The sequence below is a fragment of the Arctopsyche grandis genome, chromosome 5, assembly GCF_051622035.1.
Source record: "Arctopsyche grandis isolate Sample6627 chromosome 5, ASM5162203v2, whole genome shotgun sequence".
Lineage (NCBI taxonomy): Eukaryota > Metazoa > Arthropoda > Insecta > Trichoptera > Hydropsychidae > Arctopsyche > Arctopsyche grandis.
Window position 1 is genome coordinate 14,865,001 of NC_135359.1, and position 21,862 is coordinate 14,886,862.

The window sequence follows — 21,862 nt, forward strand, 5'->3', positions numbered from 1 at the left end:
TAATTTCGTGTTCTTCATCCTCTCGAAATACAGTGATTTATGTAATAAAAAATGCTGCAATGTTTGAAATTAATTTTCTACGAAGGCGCATTGATGTTTACCTGTTAGGCCTTCTTGGTATATAACTATGTATGTAAAAATAAAATAAAATAAAATATGAACATGTATCTACATACATATTTATATAGGTAGATACTACTTTTATATTTATTTTTTTACTAACATTACGTATTTAAACACATGTTTCAAATTATTTTGGTTTACACAATTATTCGACAAACGGTACATACATATGTATACATATTTGTCTTCCAGTTTTTTTTTTACGAATACTCAGTTTTATCATATATGTATGTACCGGTGACCGTCACCGCATAGAAAGGTCAAAAAATCGAAAATGTTCGTTTACCATGAATACATATGAAAAGCGGGTAGTATATACATATGTATACCAGTGGCGTGCGGTAAAACTCTCTCTCCCCCCGTCGTACAGCCTCAATCAATTTGCGCGAGCAGGATACAAGAGGAACAGGCTTTTCCTCCCGTATCCTGCCCACGCACATTAAGCAAGGCTGTACGACAAAAAGAGAAATAATTTCACCGCATGCACTGATATTATATATACATAGTACCGTTTACCATACATACATTGTTTTTGATCTTTCGACTTAAGATCTTTCGATTTCGATCTTTGCTTTCCGATATTTGCTTTTTCGATCTTTCGACCTTGTAGACCCAAATTGAAAAGATTTATCTTTGAACATTTTAGATACAATTTTTTGAACTATAAATTTAGCATATTGTCGTACTGCTACCTAACAATGCGTTTAATGCAAATTTAATTTCTTCAAAGAAAGGAAGTGAAACTTACGTGAACATTTTTGGTTGAAAAAAGAAACTTCCACTGACTTGAACTAAAATTAAGTTTATCCTTGTCTTCGGGACTACACTTTTTTCTTTTTGTACTTTTTCCTCCTTGAACGACACCAGCGAACATATTCATGCGCAGTTTTAGCATTGTACCAGTAGAGTTTCACTCCACGTGCGCCTCGGCTTATGCATAATGCAATTTATGCAAGCAACTCCCCCGGTGAATGCAGGACCTTCCCCAAGCTAGGATTTCATCTCGGAATGCGCACGAGGCTGCAATCATCCATGTTTTCTTAATGGCAATACTCCCGATGTATTTATATCCGGCTATTAGCAAAGCAACGCCCTGAAGATTGGCTGAATCGTGCACTTCAACGACTCAATAATTCAAAGTGTAGAAATTTACTGCAAACTGCGAGATACATATACGCAGATACATATGTAGGTATAATCGCAGTCCGGATGAACGGTTTGCGGTTTTACTATATGAGTTGGGTGGTGACCTCTCCACAACTCGTCATGAAGCCAGACGCACTGGCTGGGATATTGGTGGATTGCATATATCATGCAAAAGTTTCAATGAATGCTTCATTGAGTGTTATTTATTTATGAAAAGTTCAAACCATTTATCTGCGAGCTTTCTAAAGAGACGTTTCCTCAAATGCATACATTTGATTATGCGCATATTAAACCAGGTTTATCGAACGAACATCAAACACACAAGTTGGAAAATAATGCTAGATTTTAAATTCATGTACACGTAGTATTGATAAACAGCTTTCGTGGAAAATTGCAATTGAAATATCTAATTGGCTTATTTATAATTCCTTTTTAATATACCTCTTGACTAAAATTACACTCAAATTGAAAATGAAAAATATTTTACCTATAAATTTCCTCGAAATGAATGTGAAACATTTTAATTTCAATTTCAATTTTTGCTCTTTCATCAAAAAAATTATAAATTGATATATTTTTTTACAAATTGAATCGAACTGTACTGTATTTTTTCCCACGAAATTTTGCTAACTTTCCTGGATATGATTTAATGGTGATATTTCAAACTCTTTCCCATTTTATAATAGTTATAATAATTTTAAATACCAGACAAAAGAGCAATATTTAACAATCGCGATAAAGACTCGGCGATGATTCACACTATTCAAACTATTTATTATTCAAAACTAATGAAATAACCAGCAGGGTTATGGAATACTTGTAAAAGATATCAAATTTCTTTCTCATTTTGAAGAATATTTTAACTGTTAAATGTTTAATGAACATTATACAGTTAGCTATGTAATTGAGTCTTAAGTTCTGAATTCCTTAAAATCCAATCTGAAAGTTTCCTCATTTATTCTGCAGTTTAAAAAATAAATTAAATAGAAAAACACGTAGTTGTATATACAAATGTATTTGGAATGGAACTGATATGCGATATACTGATATGCTGATATTCTGCGCGCGCACGTCAATACGGGAGGAAAAGCCTGTTCCTCTTGTTCCTGTTGTATCCTGCTCGCGCAAATTAAGTGAGTATGTACGTGAGTATGTACCGTTTACCATGCACTCTTTTTTATCTTTTGACTTAAGATCTTTCGATTTTCGACCTTTGCCTTCCGATATTTGCGTTTTCGGGCGTTTCACATTCGGGCCCGAGACGGAGACCGATATATAGCCATAGTCGCGAAATTGTAATTGGCGAATTGTAGTCACTATGGCAAAATTATAAAATATCAACGGGCATAACTTTAGCATTATATATTAAGCAAATGCATCTAAAGCTTCAAAAACCTATTAGAAAATATGGAAAACCTCTATTGATGATTCGTAAAATATTAATCGAACACGAGATGTTATACCAACACGCACAACCGAGCACTTCATCACACTGCACAATGCTGAGGCTGAGAAGGGCGAGTTGAAGGGTAAGGTATGTGTATTCCCTAGTGTTACATTTCAGTGCCTTTCTACCTCACCCAACCACCCCTCACCCAATTGCTTGCTTGGGCCGGAAACACGTGTACGTCGGAAAACAGCTCACGTACGTAACGATACTGCCGAGAAATGGAATTCGTTTCTGCGCTCATGTGCATTCTCATATTACACGGGGCGCCGGCTCGTAACTTCATTAAAGCCGCTGCCTCCCACCCTTACTCGTTTTCAACCCCTTGCCGCCTCTCCCATGGGTTATATTGCTCCTTTAAAATTGCAGTAAATACCAGGTTCTAGACCTCTATACCGTTAGCTCTTGTAAGACGTCAACCACGTACACCAGACCGCCTGGGCTCGATTGCCTTTTCTAAGGTATTTCAGTGTCGCCATCATAAATATGGAAAACCTATCAAATTATTTAAAATATAAGGCTATTTCAAAAATATGGACTCGATTTGAAATCATTTTTTGTATCTTTGCAACTACAAATCACATTTGACTTAACTCTTCATTAGTTCAAGTTTCAAATAATTATCATTAGATATGCCCATCGCTTCAGTCATTTGCAGGGTGACAAACAATCACTTTGAAAACGTGGCAATATAGATTTTCTCTGACTAGACCTTGATACTTTTTACTAAAGGGCATGTCAAGAACTTACTTTTGTATCATCATTAATTTATTTCTCAACACGATCCTTTTGTATGTTTATCCAGATATCTCAGCAAGTCACAATTAACAATATTAAGGTCAAGACACACAGTACCCGGCATGTGGCATTTTAGATAATTTTGTACATGAAAAAAAAGCTAGACGTTCTACGGTACGCCATATCTGTACCATCGCGTCCCCCCCACATCACCCCCTGGAGTGTTTTATTCTTGTATTGAGATGATTTCACAGTGATTGACAACGGTGATTTCCACATTTGAAAAAAAAATACGAGAAATTAATAATATCGTACGAATTAATAATGACTTAAAGAAATGTCTCTCACAAAATGCCGTACGTTTGAGTGTGTTCTTGCCATATAAAGAAATTAATGTAAGTATTTACATAGTTTTTATGACAACAATTGGAGTAAAATTGTTTTAATAATAACAAGAATAATTTAATGAACCAAATCGTTATGGAAGCGTTTTGTAACAAAAATCGTAATTTATCACCAGATACCCATCTCATGAGTAATTTAATAATCATTTAATGTAGAAGGAGAGGTACCACTTTGTAACGATAAGCATTTCAATAGTTGATACTAAGTTTCAGTTTGGTATGATATCGCTTTCCTCATTGTGATGGATAGCGAGTGACACGGACTTATGTTTTATTTTATTTTTCCAAATGCACTGATGCAGGGTTTTCATATATTTTTGTATCCCTCATCAAAACCTCTATGATTCGAATTATGCAATTACGAAATAAAAACATTGATCAATAATTATATGCTTGACAGGTGCGAGAGCGAGAGAGAGAGATAATTAAATAAATAAAAATAAATAAATAATTACATTCGCGGCACACTCAACGGTCAGTGTGAGAAAGATATCCGCATTAGAATAACGGCTCTGCTTCAGCCATTTTTTTTCATTTCTTGCATTTATTTTATATTATTAGATGTTTAACATACGATACAATGATTTTTTTGACCTAATTACAATAATTAATCTCTCATATTTTGCACTATTTTAAATTAAAACAAACATTTTTAACTGGACGCTTGGCGTCCAGCATAGTGGCATAGTGGCTAAATATTATTACTAGGTACATAGATAAAGTAAAAAACTTCAACTTCAGCATACTAACCAATCTAATTCTGAATTCGACGAGCGCTTGGTGGGTATTCAAACAGCGACAGAACTCAGTTTATATTGCGACATTTCACAGTTTCATTGGAAGTAATCAAGAGTTTGAAAGTTCACCTGCAATCCTAAGCCATTTCTATATATGTAGATATGTGCATATATATATAAAGGATAAACAGTGAACGTCGTCGGCTTCGGTGCATATTTCAAGTTGGGGATTCTGGTTCACTTTGCGCGATTTTATTATGCACGCCATTACGTAGCCGAGGCCGAGCTGATTGCAATTTATCGCGAGGGTGGTTGGGTGGTGGGTGCACCTCACATGTGTGTGCTCGAGCCTCGATCCAATAATGTTGTCCGACTTGATGGGAGATAGGTAGTGAATAGGTAGAGGGTGGGTAGGTGGATGGGGATGGGTTTCACCCAGGATAACCCATTTACTCGATTTGAAAAATAGAACGTACCGGATTAGGATTCGCGATTCGTAGAAACGGATGCTTGAAATTGCTCGTCGAATAGTTGCCGATTGAATCCATTTGAATCTTGAATAGCAATAAGATTTAATTATTCAAATGTGTGTTTACTTTACTTTGGAGAATTTCTCGCCAATTTATGTTTTGAGCATACCCAACTTAGGCTTAATATCAGCATATGTACATCCAATAAATATGTAGGTATAAATTTATACTAATGACATACCTATCTGATATATAGTCTTACAGTTTGTGAAGAAAATTTTTTATTTCATTCCATTTTCCCTCCTGCTAACTGAGTAGGTACGTCCGTTTTGGAAATTTTCAGAGACATGGTCATGAAAACGAGATCTTCCTTATTCTTCCGATTTTTATAGAACCATTCTGGTGGTATCCATTTAATGTCATTTAGGCAGTACATCGCGATAATTTAATTTGTTTGGAAATTTTTATCTAACCCGACCCTTGAAAATGGTTTAAAATTATATGAGCCGTGTTTCCCATGTTTTTGAAATTTTTCAATAGAAGATGATACATTTATTAAAAAAAAAAAACAAAAATTAGAAAAAATATAAACGGAAACGATAAAAATAACGTGACCAAAATATTTCTCTCGAAACATTGATTTACGTAAAATGGACAATTTTCTATTTTTTTTAATAAGCAAAACCCAAAGAAGAAAAAGTAAGGTAAAACAACAAAAAAATTGCTAGTAAGATGTGATGCAGGTAGTATGTAGCTGTTTCAAATATCCGAGTCAATTTATATTTTCGATTAAAACCATTTTTTACAAATGGCCTGATATATTAGTCCACAGCTATATGTATATACATATGTAGGCGTATCGAAGACGCCAATTAATTCAATATTACAAATTAGTTTAATTCAATTTTGACAAGTGACATACCTGTGATATTTGTACGTTCACAATTTATTCTGAGAAGAACGTATTATTAGAATTTCGAAAAGATATTTTCAATTTGATTGAATATTGTAGATGCTCTGAGGAGGGAGAGATTCGAAAATTTCTTTCTTAATATTCATTCGATTGCGGTGGTTTAATTGGAACGAAAGAGACACTCGAAAAGGTTTTTCTTGTTGACATTGATCGGGTCGAAACTTTGGCAATTAAAAATAATTCCTTGTTGGATTTTTGTCGTGCAATCACTGTAAGAATTTAATTTATATTTCATCTGTTTCCTATATTAAATTGCAAGCGATTAAAATATCAAAATTGTAAATGAAAGCAGAAATAGATTATTTGTTATAAAGATCACATGCAATAGCAGATATAATGCATTTTTTACTATTTCCAATCAAATGAATGTAATTGCAAACGGAGAGAGAAGTGCTTGACTGACACTGAGTGCATTTTTATTTTTTTCAAATGGCACGACCCGTCATTGAACATTTTCCAAAGCCGGCACCTCGCCTGTGTAATTCATACAAAATAGCGCAGGTGATGCGCGAAATCCATTAAATTTAAATTCTGTCGAATAAATTAAAGTCTGGTTGGGATTCCGCGTGCGTGCAGCTGATGCAAAACGGGATTTTTCATTCGTAAATTTCGAGTGTTCCATTTGCATGTGCACACGTGCGCCCGGTTGCATTCCGGCCAATCAACCTTCCACGAACACGACGAATTAGTATGGGGGATGTCGACAAATACAAGACGAAAAGCTAAAATTAAGCTCGGCGGAATAGTTTCCACCGCCTTCCGGTCTAATTCAATTCGGCATGCAAAGTGCGCTAACCCCGCAATAATAATTTTAGCGGCTTGTATGATGTTCAAAAATGCGTGCAATACACGCGTTATGGGGATTTTATTCAAATTTTGGAAAAAATTCCGCCGCATGCCGACGAAAAAAGCCCAATATTGAGATTTGGGGTCAAAAAGGATCTCGAACGGCACTGCGAAAGATGCGCAGAATGCGACCGCTCAACAATGGCGGAATATTTGCTGCGAGTAATGTCATTCGAGGGGTACCGGTTGATGGGTTGGGGGGGTTTGGGGCGTGCAAATATGAGGCGGCACGTCGGGGTCTAGGGTACCCCTATGCAAATATGCAGTAGTGCAATCTGTCCAGGGCCGCGGTCACGCGCTTGGCCTCCACTGACGCTCCCCATATTTTATTAGTTCGGACAAATATGCTGTTGAGTTCATACTGCCAATATTGATTCAAATACTATGATATCACGTCGTTGCAACCTTTGTAAATTTTTAATAAAAAATAAAACTGAAACAATTATGCACGTAGGTGAACGTGTATGTACATACATATGTATGAATGTAACCGTTTGCATTTTGATTGTTTTAGATTATGTACAACAATATATCAACAGGCCTTGCCTACCTAACAAGTCAAAGTTTTGGTCGTCTGTTATTCGTGCTAAATTTTACTATTTTTTAGTCGCGTAAAAGGGTCTATGCTTCGCAAAATTTAAAACATAAACTGTACGCTTAATTTTGACAGCAAAAATGGGACGTATTCAATCGGTGTAGTTACATTTGTATTCAATAGTATCGTATTAAAAATAAATGATCGTGAAAGGTTAATACAACAGATTTTATAAAATCTTTATTTTTCACAAGTGTTAATTCGCATCAATAATCTCAAGACTGTTGCAAAAAGGGCTGCAGAGTGCAGTTTGGCAGTCATCGATGGAATATTTGGAAGACTGGACGATAACGATGACGATGTAATATCGGGACAGTCAGATTTCCTGGTTGAGTTGAGTGAAGCAGCTGCAATAATAAGGTCCACTTAAAAATCAACTCTTTAAATTTACTCGATGAATTGGGAAGAGAAAAATCTATGTACATTTGACAGAGCTGCTATAGTTGATTGGCAGGGGTTGTCGCACAGTGTTTTTAACTAATGTTTTGTGTAGGATCATCATGTGTAACTAGTGTTGTAAGAAATTTGCATTTTCTTCTAATATCGTCATCAAAACACAGCAAGATTTTCTTGCGTGCTTTTTAATTTTCATTGGCTATGTTCATATTACATCTTAGGTATGTATGTATGTACATTTTAATAGATACTGATGTAGTAGTGATCATTAATCTTATGACACATGACTTTTTTGTATTTATAGTATTTTCTTATTTAATTTTAATGTACATATATATGTACATATACATACATATGAATACTTACGTCATAATAGGAAAATTAGTTTAAATGCCTATTTGAAATTCTAGTGTATTTATATGGATATTAGTCATTTAATTTTCACTAACACTATTTTGAAACTAATCTCCTAATTTGAAATATAATAATAAATAATACAGATTTTTTAAATTTTCATTTTATAAAATGTGTAGGCTTAACTAAACAGTTTGATAAGTGATAGATATATCGAAAAATATTGAAAATTTGAGTGGAACTGTAAATGTAAAATTTAAGTATGTCATGTTTTCAACTTAATGTGCTTTGATCACTTACTTGGAAAACAAAATTTTTTAATTATATACATAATTTTAATTAAAAAAATTTAAATATTTTTCAAAAATTGATAAAGTAGACTAAACGTCCACTAGCTGATGCATTCTATATCAGACTAATTAAGTAACGTTCCGGGAGGGTCAAGGAGGTGGGTTTTGGAGAGGAATGGGATCTGGGTCCATCCGGTATTTTCGGTCCGGCGGCGATCCGTCCTTAAATAGTTAAATAGACACACGCCAGTAATTCCCCCATGCTCGGAAAACCCCTGAATAATCCATGAGCCGCTTGGCGACTCTTCGCCGACCCGTTTGGGACGGGGATGGCGCGACCGAGCAAGTATGGGGTCGGTCGTCTTTGCTGTTCAAAAATCAGAAACACCCACTTAGGGCCTTGTTTGCCTCGTAAATTCTCCCGCCTCGCAAAGCAAACAATACGTCATGCCAAAAAAAAGTAGCAATATTGCCTAGACGGGCAAAAAGAGTAGGGAGAACTTTTACTTAAGGGCACCCGCTCATCCGGAAGTCGTTTGGTTGTACTTGCACTCTGCCGGATGAAAGTGAATTCTCCAGATCAATTTTGGAAATTGACGTCATTTGTTTACACACATTTTCCAAGCATGCAAAATACGACGCAATATGAAAATGTAAAATTTTGATCACTACACGTAAAAATAAAGTAAATATAAAAATCATGCATATATTTACATATTTTTCCCATGTATTTGGAGGTGTATCTCTTTGGTTCGAATTCAATATACCCGTCGAACCATTTTTTTTTGTTTGTGCGAAGGTAAACTTATAAGGGAGTAATTGAATTTCCCTTTTTATTATTGCGAAATGGGGCCGTCTCACATAGTATATACGGCATTTTCAATTTTCTCGAAGGCTTCGAAACGTAAGAAAATCACCGCTATTCCGAATTGCAGCCTGCGCTCAACTGTTGCGAATGTTTACCATACCTAGCCAAATGTATGTACATTAAACCGATACGAAATTTTGTGAATATGAATCTCCGATAGTATTTAATAAATTATTATTTAAAAATAATAACATCAAATCATGGCTGTGGAGTCGGTTCAAAATTTATTGACTGTGACTCCAACTTCAACGATATTAATAAGATTGACTTTTCTTACCAAAATAAAGTTAAGTAAAAATAGTAGCAGTTTTCAAAATATAAAAGGAATGAAAAAAAACACTAAAAATTGACAGGTAACCCTATTTATTGAATTATTGGTTATTAAATAGGTATACATAAAAAGTAAGTAAGTTCATTAATGTATGAATTAGCGGATGAATTTCATATAAAAATAAATCAATCAGAAAAATGAGAAAAAATCGGTTACAACACTTCAAAATTCTTACAATTCAATGATTTTATGTACAATGGAATAGAGAAAATACTAAAAAGGAGTCAAAGTCGGGGCACTCTTACACATTCTTAGTATTACGTTACTCCACTTTAAATAAAACGAATCTTATATTTTTAGTCTAACAATGTCTAAGAACACGCAAGTTAGTATGTTCAGAGAATTTGTATTTGTCTTTCTTCAGCAATCTATATAATCTTACATATTTAACACTCTAACACATTTGTAAATATGTATGTACATTTCATTTTACATATTTCAGTTTGTCTTTGTTTCGCCTTATCATCCATTATGCATTCACAGTCATGATGAACATTTCCCTCCTCTTCAGGTCCTTTCTCATAACTACCATTACATTAACATTAACATTATACGCTTCGCTGTATGCACTTCTGTAATCTAAGGATAATACATATTTGCACTTAAAAATCGACAGAAGTCAAATACATTGATGCTATTCACTTTAAACATAATTATATTAGTACATGTGTATGTTAATTTTTTCAAAACATTCTTACAAGTCTACATATATGTATATACAAACTCGTATAGGCTTTTCTTATTTTTCTTTAGTACATCATTTCTTTAACTAAATTAAGTATTACTCACCTAAGCAGGTTAATCTCCGAATAAATTTAATACTATGAAATTATGTATTTTAATGTATTTCAATATGGATTGACTGTTCGTCTAGACGTCTAGACCCAATCGAACCAATTTATACAATTCCTCAAGTCGTAACATAAATTATCACCTTTTCACATAAGGTACTACTGAAGCGTATTTCAATTTTCAAAATTTTGCATTGTATGCAAACTCGTTTTATAGGTCTTGCGAATTTTTTTAGGGTGTCTCCACCGGAGCGTTATCTGAGCGCACACTCTCGAAGTGCAAACAAGTCGTTGTTTCACATATTCAAATTTCACTCAGCTAAAATTGAGTCCATTAACAGCGATTTATATTCCGATAGGTCCTCGTAAGTGTGGTGGTAAGCTTTGTTTGCCTGGCCGCCTGGTTTCACGGCTCTTAGCATTTTGATGTTAATAGTACGATACTTGTGTAATGCCCAATTACAAAAGGATGCGGACGGGAACAGCTGTAAGGAGGGATAAGACCCAACCATCCACCCATCCACCCCCCAGATGTTATTGTAAGTTATTAAATGGCCACTTCGAATCTGGCCCTGTTGGGTCCGGGCTAAGAGTAACAAAGCGCCCTTTTCGAGAGTGTAGGGATGGGGGATGGGGGCAACCGGGCATAACTCACATTAGTTATGATATGTGCGTGCTATTTCAGGGCTCGGGCCTCGTAATTAATAGATACATGGGGAAACGGGATATCTTTGTGTCCATTATAGATAATGGTGGACGGCCACTGCCTCGCATAATGGCCAAATGACAAATTCATCGCACCAAATCATATAGAAATTTCACAAACAACACAATAGTTCTGTGTCACCATTGTGACTGTAAAATGGAAAGATCATTATCAAAGTTTTCAATGTTAATAAATAACACAAAATTTCATAAACTCCCGACATGGAAAACGAGAGCACGTGAAGACTTAATTAAAGAAATATCACTAAATATATAAATATCTACATATGTACATATATAAGGTAGACCGGGGACAAACATAACAGTCGTGATATTTAGGTTCGAATTTGAGATTGAGCGTTAAATGACCGCTAAATAAGTTTCAACCTGTCAATCAGCTTCGCTGGAAAATTTTCGTGTCTACGCAAGTTTATCGCTTCTTGGACACACGAACTAACGATTTACGTCTGACTTACATATAATTGTAACAAGTAGCACTTTCTGAGTGGGGATCTTTATATCATGGTGGATTGGGGACAATATTGTAACATACTGTTACTATGCTAAAAACAAAAACTCCAGAAACAGAAACAGAAGGTTTACCCCATGAAGTTACTCAATATAGATATGATACCACAGACCAGCACATCCAATTAAACATTTTTACTGGTAATCAGACCAATTCTGAAAGTATCATCTAGGTGGCACACCTACATATATATATATATATATATATATATATATATATATATATATATATATATATATATATATATATATATATATATATATATATATATATATATATATATATATATATATATATATATATATATATATATATATATATATATATAGATTGAACAGAAAAAATCAGAGAAAAAAAGTAAAAACTAATATATACAGACACACCAGAAAGATGCTTTAGAGGCTGATGACAGGGAAAAAAACAAAATGAAAATCAACTCTAACACTAACTTGAAAAACCAAAACAAATAACAAGAACAGAAACAAATTAATAAAAACACATCAAATTGTGGTAAATTTCGTTGTCATTGTTGTTTTAATTGCGTTCACATTGTAATTGTTGTCCTTGAAACTTTTAATGTTATATTACCAAACTATGCTCCAAATATGTCTATAATAAAACTTTGTTACAATTGTCGCCTCTGTTACAATTGTTCCCGGATAAGGGGCAGTTGTAACAAATTTTCAATCTTGATTTCAGCTGTATTATTTCGTTTTATAAGAACCATAGGGAATAAATAAATATTTTGCTGAATATATGGCTTATAATATGGCTACATTTGTTATATTGTGAATGTAGTAATTAAATAAGGGAAAAAGCTCAAAGTCAAAATGTTACTTTTTTCCCCGGTCTACTCTACCAATAATACAAAAAAAGCTTGTTAGCTTAAAATGCAAAAAAAACATAGCTGTTATGTAAATAAATAGAATTTTTAAGACACAAATCCTTTAGTAAAATAATGCTAAATCTGATTCCATTTGAATATACATGTCAGTGTCATGCTTTTAATTTACTTTATTGAATACCAAAGTTTCACTCGAAATAAGTACGATTTTTTTGTAAATTTTAAGACGCTTTTAAGGGCCTTACATATATCTTAAACTTTTATAATATGGTACCAACTTAAAATATTATGAAACAAATAAATTTTACCGTTGCATCTGTACATAAATAATTTTAAATGGAGACTTCAAAACGAACAAAAAAATTGCGTAAGCAAAAACTTTATATAAACAGATAAATAACTTTTGGTATTAGCTATTTTTCAGGTTTCAATTTCGATATGTTTTTTGGGACGTTAATAGATTTATCAAAAAAGAAGAAAACACGTTTGTTGCTAAACGATTCCGTGAATGATAAATGTATATGTACATATGTATAATATGTATGACAAAACCAAATCCTATAGAGACAGTGCACGCAGCAATATCGAAACTTGTCTCCGACACAAAGTTCATGCAACATATCTGTAATTTAATTTCTTGGAATAATGGAATGGAATCTGGAACGTTATGAAGCGTTCTGGATATTTACAACGTTTGCCTCCCTATTCTACCCCCCGTGTACCGATATATGTACATATTTCCGAATAGCAGACACTACACATAATACGCTTGGCTGGACCGGATCACGCTCCGCTGGACGAATAGGAGATTCAAACCAACAAAGGAGTCCAACCCGACTTAACCAGTGCTCTAATTAATATCAACTATAATTACACAGACGGACAAATAAAGTGCTGTCAACTGATATTGTCGTCTGGCTGATAGATTGATTTCCGGCTTAAAATTATACAGTGTCAATAATGCTTCAAATTAAAAATGTTCGTCAATTTTGCATTGAATTAAATGTATGATGCATTTTCACAATCAAATTTATTTTTAAGTTGGAATTAAAATAATTATGCATTTGTTATTGCATGTCACTGCAATCCGTCAATATGATCATTTGGTAAAACATGAAAATTTCAACTATATGTAATTAATAATTATAAAAAAAACATATAAAAGAAAACAAATATAAATATAGCACGTATCAATCGAGAGAAAGAATTCGAAAGAGTCGATTCCGACTTGCATGATATCCTATGTAGGTGTATAACTGTTATTATTATTACGCGATTGTATTAATATTGAAATATAATAAAATAACGTATGGCAAAACGTTGATTTATTTTGGGAAAACACAGTTTTGTAAGCCAAACCGCGTTACTGGCTGCGGTTTTAAGTGAATTGCAGCTATCCGTTTTGCAAAATTATCCTCGGTTTCAATAGAACCAAGATCAAAATAATGCATTCAAAATATACCAAACATAAATAAATTTCGTAAGTTATCGTTAGTAAATGTATGCCTTTGTGTGTTCGAATTTCCGTTTTGAAATACAAATCATCACATGTCTTTGAATCAGAGTTCAAACAGTACAATAAATTAAATTAATTTTGAGACGATGCAGTGTACTGATTGTTGTCAGAGAGCTACAGAGGAACGTTGATTAACCCGGTATCTCTAGATTTCCATATCGTCTGTTCCTGATCCATGTGGAATATATTGCAATCCTGTTTAATCACATATCTATACAATGAACAATCAACTATAGTCTGTTATAACATTTTAGGTGTACGATATCACGATGGATATTTACATTTTAAAAGAAAAATTAACGAACCTTGAAGTTTAACGTAGCATACAATAGCCGAAATACATAATTCGCCCTACAATAATAGTACTAACGTGGCGAAAACGGGTGCGTTTACTTGATTAAGCCGAATCCCATTCGAACTGTGTGGTTATGTATGGGCAATTTAATTTAAATTATTGGTCGGATACCGTAAATTTGTCATGAGGGAGGGGGTGGTTAGACTGAAGGTGGGCTGGGTGGGAGGCTGAGAGGGTTGTCTGTCAGGAGCCGACAGGATGTCTCCCGCCCAATAGGTTAGTCCACACTGCATTCAATCAAATCTGTTTGTCTAGGCTGTCGGTTTTACTCAGATACCGATGGCCTGCGCAAATCGAATAACGGATTTGGAGTTTAATAATGTATGCTGGAAATGTCACCGAATTCTAGCTCAAGGTAGTTGGGTGGATGCAATGTGGTTATTTGCACGAAATGGTTGACGTATTGACGTTAGTATTGAATAGATGACGAGATGCACTTGCGGTTGAATTGAATATGTAACATCAGACATGTGTCAATTTATTGTCACGACATTATATTATACTAGTTTTGGGCCCGTTGATTTTAGCGGGTGGTTTCGGAAAGGATTTGATACACGAATTAAAATAAAGTTACAATACGTATAGTAATAATAATTGGTATTTTCGTAATCGTATTTTAAATTTAATCTTTTGTTTCTGTCAGCCGATCTTGTGAACGAAGTGATATGCTGCGTCTCTTTCCGCAATATACGACTCCAAGGGGAGAAAGAGAAACAGAGCATGATGAGTGAGTACTTCGTAAACATTAAAACTCACCAAGCTCCGTCTCTTTCCACGATATACGATTCCAAGGGGAGAAAGAGAGACGGAGCATGTAAAGGAAAATTCACACGAACTCCACACGCACGCACGCAATAGACAATTATTATATACTAGTTGTTTTACCCGGCTTCGCCCATATTTGTAATATAAACAGCGTAAAGATTTGTTTTTTTATTAAATTTATTTGAATCGAAAAAAAAATCGACTTTGACTTGTTTACAAAATTCCCAACCAAAGATATATATATACATATATGTATACATACATACTTACACATGTACATACAAATATACGACGTGATGGATTTAACCCACATGAGTAAATTTTCATATACGCAACTTTATGAAAAGTTTCTATACATTATGAAAACAAAGTTTAACAATTTTTTACCAATTGAATGGTTCAAATCTATCGTAATCGAAAGATTTTTCGATAAGATTTGAAAGATTATATAATCTAGATCAGTGGTTCTTAACGGGGGCGCCAGCGCCCCCTTGTGGGCGTTTTAAAGGTCTGAGGGGGCGTTTTTAAATTTTTAACATTTGAGGGGCGCTGCAGGAGTTTATCAAAGCGATTTTATGGGCGTTCACAGACTGTGCGTTTGCCTTGCGTTTTGAGGAAACGCAATTGAGTGCAGCCATTTGCAGTTACCTCTCGTTTATATATATATATATATATATATATATATATATATATATATATATATATATATATATATATATATATATATATATATATATATATATATATATATATATATATATATATATATATATATATATATATATATATATATATATATATATATATATATATATATATATATATATATATATATATATATATATATATGTATATATATATATATATATATATATATATATATATATACACATACATATATGTATATCGCTGTATTACATTGCTGTACCCAAATGGGTTTCCTTAAAACGCAAAGTGTCAATAGGCCTTATTGCATCATGCACTCCTCTGTCAATTCGTTGGAGATGGTCGCGTTCATTTATAAGCGTAAGTGTTTGTATTGTATTCTGAGTTCTTCTGCATTAAAATTTTTTCTTCGCAAATTGGCCTTTATTTCAAGATGACAACCAATTAGAAAATAAAATGTCTATTGACTTTTAAATATTCTATTGACTATTTAAAATTCGGTTTTGTTCCATCTCCTACAAATCAACAATTGCCAATGTGTTTAATCTGTCAACACGTATTTTCTAATGGGGCAATGAAGCCATCGCGGTTAAATGAACATTTTTTAAAGAAACATCCCGACAAGAATAATAAAGACATATTGTACTTTCAAGAACTTAAGAAAAAATTTGAAAGCCGTAATACTCTCAGTAATGTTTTTAAGAAGATTTCAAGTCGGAACGAAAAAGGACTAATGGCATCTTATTAAATAGCACAAATTATTGCAAAATATGGTGTACCACATACATATGGAGAAAAATTAATACTACCAGCTATACGTGTATTCATTAATAATATGATCGGACAAAACTAGCAAGAGATTCTTTCTTCAGTCCCATTGAGCAATGACACGGTTTCAAAAAGAATTGATGAGATGGCAAATGATATCGAAATTCAATTATGTGATGAACTGCAGTCTAACGAATTTTCATTACAATTGGATGAGAGTACTCTGCGGATAATGAATCTCTACTACTTGCTTATGTACGATTTGTGAAGAATGAAGAAATTATCGAAGAAATGTTATTTTCAAAATTACTTAATACTGACACGAAAGGTTCGTCAGTATTGAAAATTTTTTCACTGAAAAAAAGATTCCCTTTACTAATGTTATTGCGTGTGATACTGACGGAGCACCAGCTATGGTTGGTCGGCATCGTGGTTTTATATCAAGGTTGAAGAACGTTGCACCAAATGTTCTAACAATTCACTGCATTATTTACCGTCAACATTTAGTCGCAAAGAAGCTTAATGGAAGACTTCACAAATCGCTGAGTATCGTTATAGTTGTCATTAATAAAATAAAGCCCCATCCCTTGAATGATAGATTATTCCGTCAACTGTGTAAAGAAAATGATGAAGAATTCCAACGACTTATCTTACATACAGAAGTAAGATGGCTCTCGAAAGGAAATTGTTTAAAAAGATTTTATGCACTATTTGATACAATTGTGGAGTTTTTGGATGTAAACAATGAAAACATATGCATTGAATTAAAATTACTACGAAATGATGTGGCCTATCTTTCGGATATATTCGGAAAGATAAATGAAAATCTCCTGAAGCTTCAAGGAAGCAATATCAGTCTTTTTAAAGCCAAAGGCATTATACTGAGCTTTATCAACAAACTCAAATTATTTAAAAATAATCTTCGTCGGCGAGAACTTCATCAGTTTCCTTCTTTACAACAATTAAAAGAAGATATGCTCAAAGATTCTGATTTGAAAACATACTGTAGCCAGATTGACGCCCTTATCGAAGATATGATAATACCATTCAAAGACTTGTATGAACTTTTAATACCAGATTGGATAATTAATCCATTTTTATCAGATGTAGAAAGTGTCAGTCAAAAATTAAAAGAGCAGTTTATTGAGCTACAAAATGACTGTGAAGCTAAAATAGTATTCAATCAATGTGATTATGATGTTTTTTGGGTCCGTTTTCGCCATCGATACCCTCTTCTGTGGAAAGAGATAAAATTATCCATCGTAGCATTTTCTTCATCATAATTAGTAGAAAAGGGTTTTAGCGCAGTAACGCATATATTAAAAAAAAACCGAAATCGATTACAGATAAGCCAAAAAGGAGATTTAACTAAACTTGAACCAAATTTTACTCAAGGCTCAAGGATCTCATTCATTTTTTTTTAGTTTTTAATAAAAAAATCACATTTCCATTGAATTACTTACTTTTAAATTGAAATAACATTATAATGTATGTAATGTTAATATGACATAAATGGCAATTAATACATAATAATTTTTTATTTGTAAAGAAAATCATTGCATGAAATACATACGTAGAAAATAGAGTAATCTGGATAATTTTACTGTGGTAAAAGGGGCGATTCTTTCAATATGGTTAGGAAACACTGATCTAGATCAAAGTTGACAGGGTTTACCGATCTTTATGCCAATAATTGTTGGGACGGTTTCATGCAAAACTAACACCACTAAAACCTACCAGAACCACCATCATTTTTCGTTCTCCAATATTTCCATTAGAAATGGTAAACAGAAAACCAATTTACATATGTAAATCAACTTTGCCAAGCAACTTCACTTCATAGCAAATAGCTATTATGTTTATAAATCTTATCAAACATCAAAAACATTAATTATACATTAATTAAATTAACATCAAAAACATTAATTAAACAGTAAATACGTATGTGAGCTACTATATTTATATCTGAATTTAAAAATTATATTCATGTTATTAAATTACTAATTTAGGCAAGTTAGGAAATATCAATAGAACTAACAATATGTTAAAAATATTGCTGTCCTACGTCAACACCTTCGGTGGTATATAAAAAATAAATGAGTCAAATTTCATTATGCCATCTTAAAAGCATTTAGTGTTAGAGTTCTATCGAAGATCAACCAGACCTTAACAAGCCAATTGACACGACATCCTGCCTTCGGGGTCAAATCTTGCATTTTCCGACTTCAGAAAAGCGGAAGGCCGGAACCGAAGTTGAGAGCTCGCAGACGTGGTTTCAAGACACTTCTATAGAATCACTTTAGATATATAATACGAACGAAGAGAACTATTTTAATCTAATGCTCATAGCGTAATCATTTATTCATAAGTGTTCACCGTCGCCATACTGTGCTTGGCATTAGTTCGAGAAAATTTTGATAAAAATAGAAGAAGAAAGGAAAAATACGCGTACAGGCTATGGAAGTGGATCTGGCAAAAGAAAAAAAAGAATGCAAAGTACACGTTTTTGTCTGTGGCTATATTGAAATTCTGGCGGTGATGTAGGCATTCGTGAACTTTGCATGCATGAGGTTAACGTTGTGTACGAAATTGCTTTACTTGTGCCGCAGAGGACGTGATAAGGGAGCGTCGACTTGTTCGTAAGGGGTTTCCGTGTTTCGATGGAATTGCGATGAGATCTCTGATCAAATCACCATCAAACCCCTCACCGGAAGTTGCGCAGGTGAATTTAATTATTCATGTACGTAATATTCCTATGAGAGGTTGAGAAATCGCGCCCTTGTGCAGCTCTCGTACGAACTCATGAGATGCATCGATGTAGATAAACTTTATTCACCATGAAAACGCTATGAGAATTAATAAGTACACATACATATGCATATAATTTAACAAATATAAAATATTTAATCAATCAATTATAAACATACTTATTTCTATTTAAATTTTTGTATGTATTATATGAACAAATGAAACGGAACTATGAGTTTATTACAAGATAATATTTTTTTTAATTTGCGTAAAATATATTTATAGCAAAACTAGTGGTGCACGTCGATGCTCTACGTGCTTCGAAACTCTTGGAAAGTTTCAAAATTCTTTGTCTTTAAAAAGTAATACGTTTCCTTTGTTCTTTCTGGTTGTATGTGAAATTGAGTTATACACTTTCTTTTAGAATGATTATGCGCAAGTTCCTCTCCCATATATGTATTATATATGTATTTATTTTATGTATGCAATATCTTTGTTTAGGGACGACGTTCGAAAAAATTTCCTCAATCGGTCAAAAATATGGCCACAAGGTCGTGCACTAATTGTATTACAAGCTTCAGTTGTAAACCATCAAAAGATCCGTCTCTCTAATAAATAGAATTAGGAATAACTTCGCGTCCAATATTTCAACCTCCATTAGGAAAAGCAAGAAACGAGTAGAATATTTCCCGGGCGAAGGACTTCAATGTTCTTGTTCTTGTTGTTCAGACTGAGATTAAATTTTTTCGGAAAGCAAGTATTCATATTACATCACGCGTTTAATTACACGTGATTAATTTACAAAAGAATGAAAACGGCCAGAACAATGAAATGAAATTCAATTTATTTTAGTTAAAAGGATTTTTTTCATTTTCGTAAAATGAGCGTAATAGGTATTTAATATAATTCTCTGAAAATATTCGTATTTTTAAAAGGTTTTTATCAAACATTATATACTTTAAAGAAATTGTCAAGTCCCCATATAAAGCATAAAAAAATAAATAAAGAAAAGGTATAGGCCTGCTCGTCCGTCGTTCCGAAACAGGATTTAAATTTATTAATTAATGGTCTAAGTTAATTAACGACAATTTCCAGAGTCGGTACGGCCAGGTTACGAAATTAAAATTTGAATCTTAATTATGACCAATTTCGTAGCGTCAGGGCCGGTCGTCGTAGATGCAAGCTAGGGTCGAACCCGGGCTCGGATTCGACCGTTGATTTTTATTATGACAGCATTCGAGCTCGGAAAATCTTTATTGTATTTTCGTGCCCGTACTTCTGAGCTCTAATTCGAAGATAAACTTTGACAGTTTGATTTATGTTTGGACTGGAGCGGGGTTTCGGGGGGTGGGGGTGGGAATGAGGACGGTGGGCGCTAGCTGTGAGTTTCAATTAGGCGGCCGGGATTAAATCAACTTTAAATCATTTTTATATAATTGAGAAATCTTTGTTTTTGAACCACCATTCCTCCCCCGTCGACCCCGAAATCCGCAGTCAGTTGCTATCTTAATGAATTATTCCATCGGTGTTTGTGCGTATCCGGTTGGGGTCGAATTCGAGCCGTTTTTACGATATGACCGTGTTTATTTAAAATTAAATAAAAACCATACAAATCCATGTAAAAGGCAATGGAAAAATGTGAATTTCATCTGAGGAAAATCGCGTGACGGCCACCGATGAAAATTTTATAAATATTCAAGAGTCTGAAACGTCGTCCTTTACCATCTCGTAAATAAATTCCACCGCTGAATCACCAAGCCAAGTAAACAATTACACAATAAGAGCGATGAATAATAAAATATTTTCATTCTATTCCAAGGCAGCTCCACTTGCGTCCTTTATTGAAATTCATTAAGAAAAACTTGATTTAATTTAATAGTATTCAAAAATTTAACATTCACTGACGTAGTTTTTCTTCACAATAAGCATTAAATATGGTTTCAAGTGATACCATATTTAATACTTATTAGTAAAATTCTGAAAACGCCAAAGGAGAATATTTATCTAAATTTAATGTTTTCGTTTCGTGATTCGAAATGTTGAAACAAGCAAATTGCTTTTTTTTCTTCAACAAAGTCAAATGAAACGATTCGAGCACTTGATTTATATTATTTCAATTCTCATGTTAAATGCTTTAAAGTGCAGTTGTCGTAATTCAGCTCCAGTTGTCCTCGAATCTGACGGTTCTTTAATTAAATGAAAACTGTCACCAGAAAAACGAATAAAAAACCGGTCATATCCTTGATTGTACTTGTGCCGTCTCTTTTGAATGGAAAAAATCGCATAAACAAGAACGCGTCCGGATTAAAAAGTAATTGCCGGCAAATTCGCGACTCCGTTTTTATTTCGTTTTCTGAGAAAAGCGTGAGCAAATTTTCTCTGTTTTTATTGCGAGCCAAAGCTCGAAATTCACACGAAAATAAGAAGGAAAGGAAAACTTTACTGTTTTTGATTGAA

At 33.6% G+C, this 21,862-nt stretch overlaps 1 protein-coding gene across 1 annotated transcript; it reads left to right on the top strand.

Annotated features, from left to right (window-relative positions):
- Window positions 1-16,463: 16,463 nt before the first annotated feature.
- Window positions 16,464-17,940, top strand: LOC143912337 (zinc finger MYM-type protein 6-like). Its single transcript, XM_077431621.1, has 3 exons — window positions 16,464-16,625; window positions 16,743-16,912; window positions 16,986-17,940. The coding sequence occupies exons 1-3, from the start codon at window positions 16,464-16,466 to the stop codon at window positions 17,938-17,940; spliced, it is 1,287 nt and encodes a 428-aa protein (XP_077287747.1).
- Window positions 17,941-21,862: the final 3,922 nt, after the last annotated feature.

Excerpts from the sequence above, each read along its gene's own strand:
- LOC143912337 (XM_077431621.1), top strand. The coding sequence starts at position 16,464 with ATGAAGCCATCGCGGTTAAATGAACATTTTTTAAAGAAACATCCCGAC. Across the intron at positions 16,626-16,742 it reads GGAACGAAAAAGGACTAATG|CAAGAGATTCTTTCTTCAGT; the intron begins GCATCTTATTAA and ends GGACAAAACTAG. Across the intron at positions 16,913-16,985 it reads AATCTCTACTACTTGCTTAT|GTTCGTCAGTATTGAAAATT; the intron begins GTACGATTTGTG and ends CTGACACGAAAG.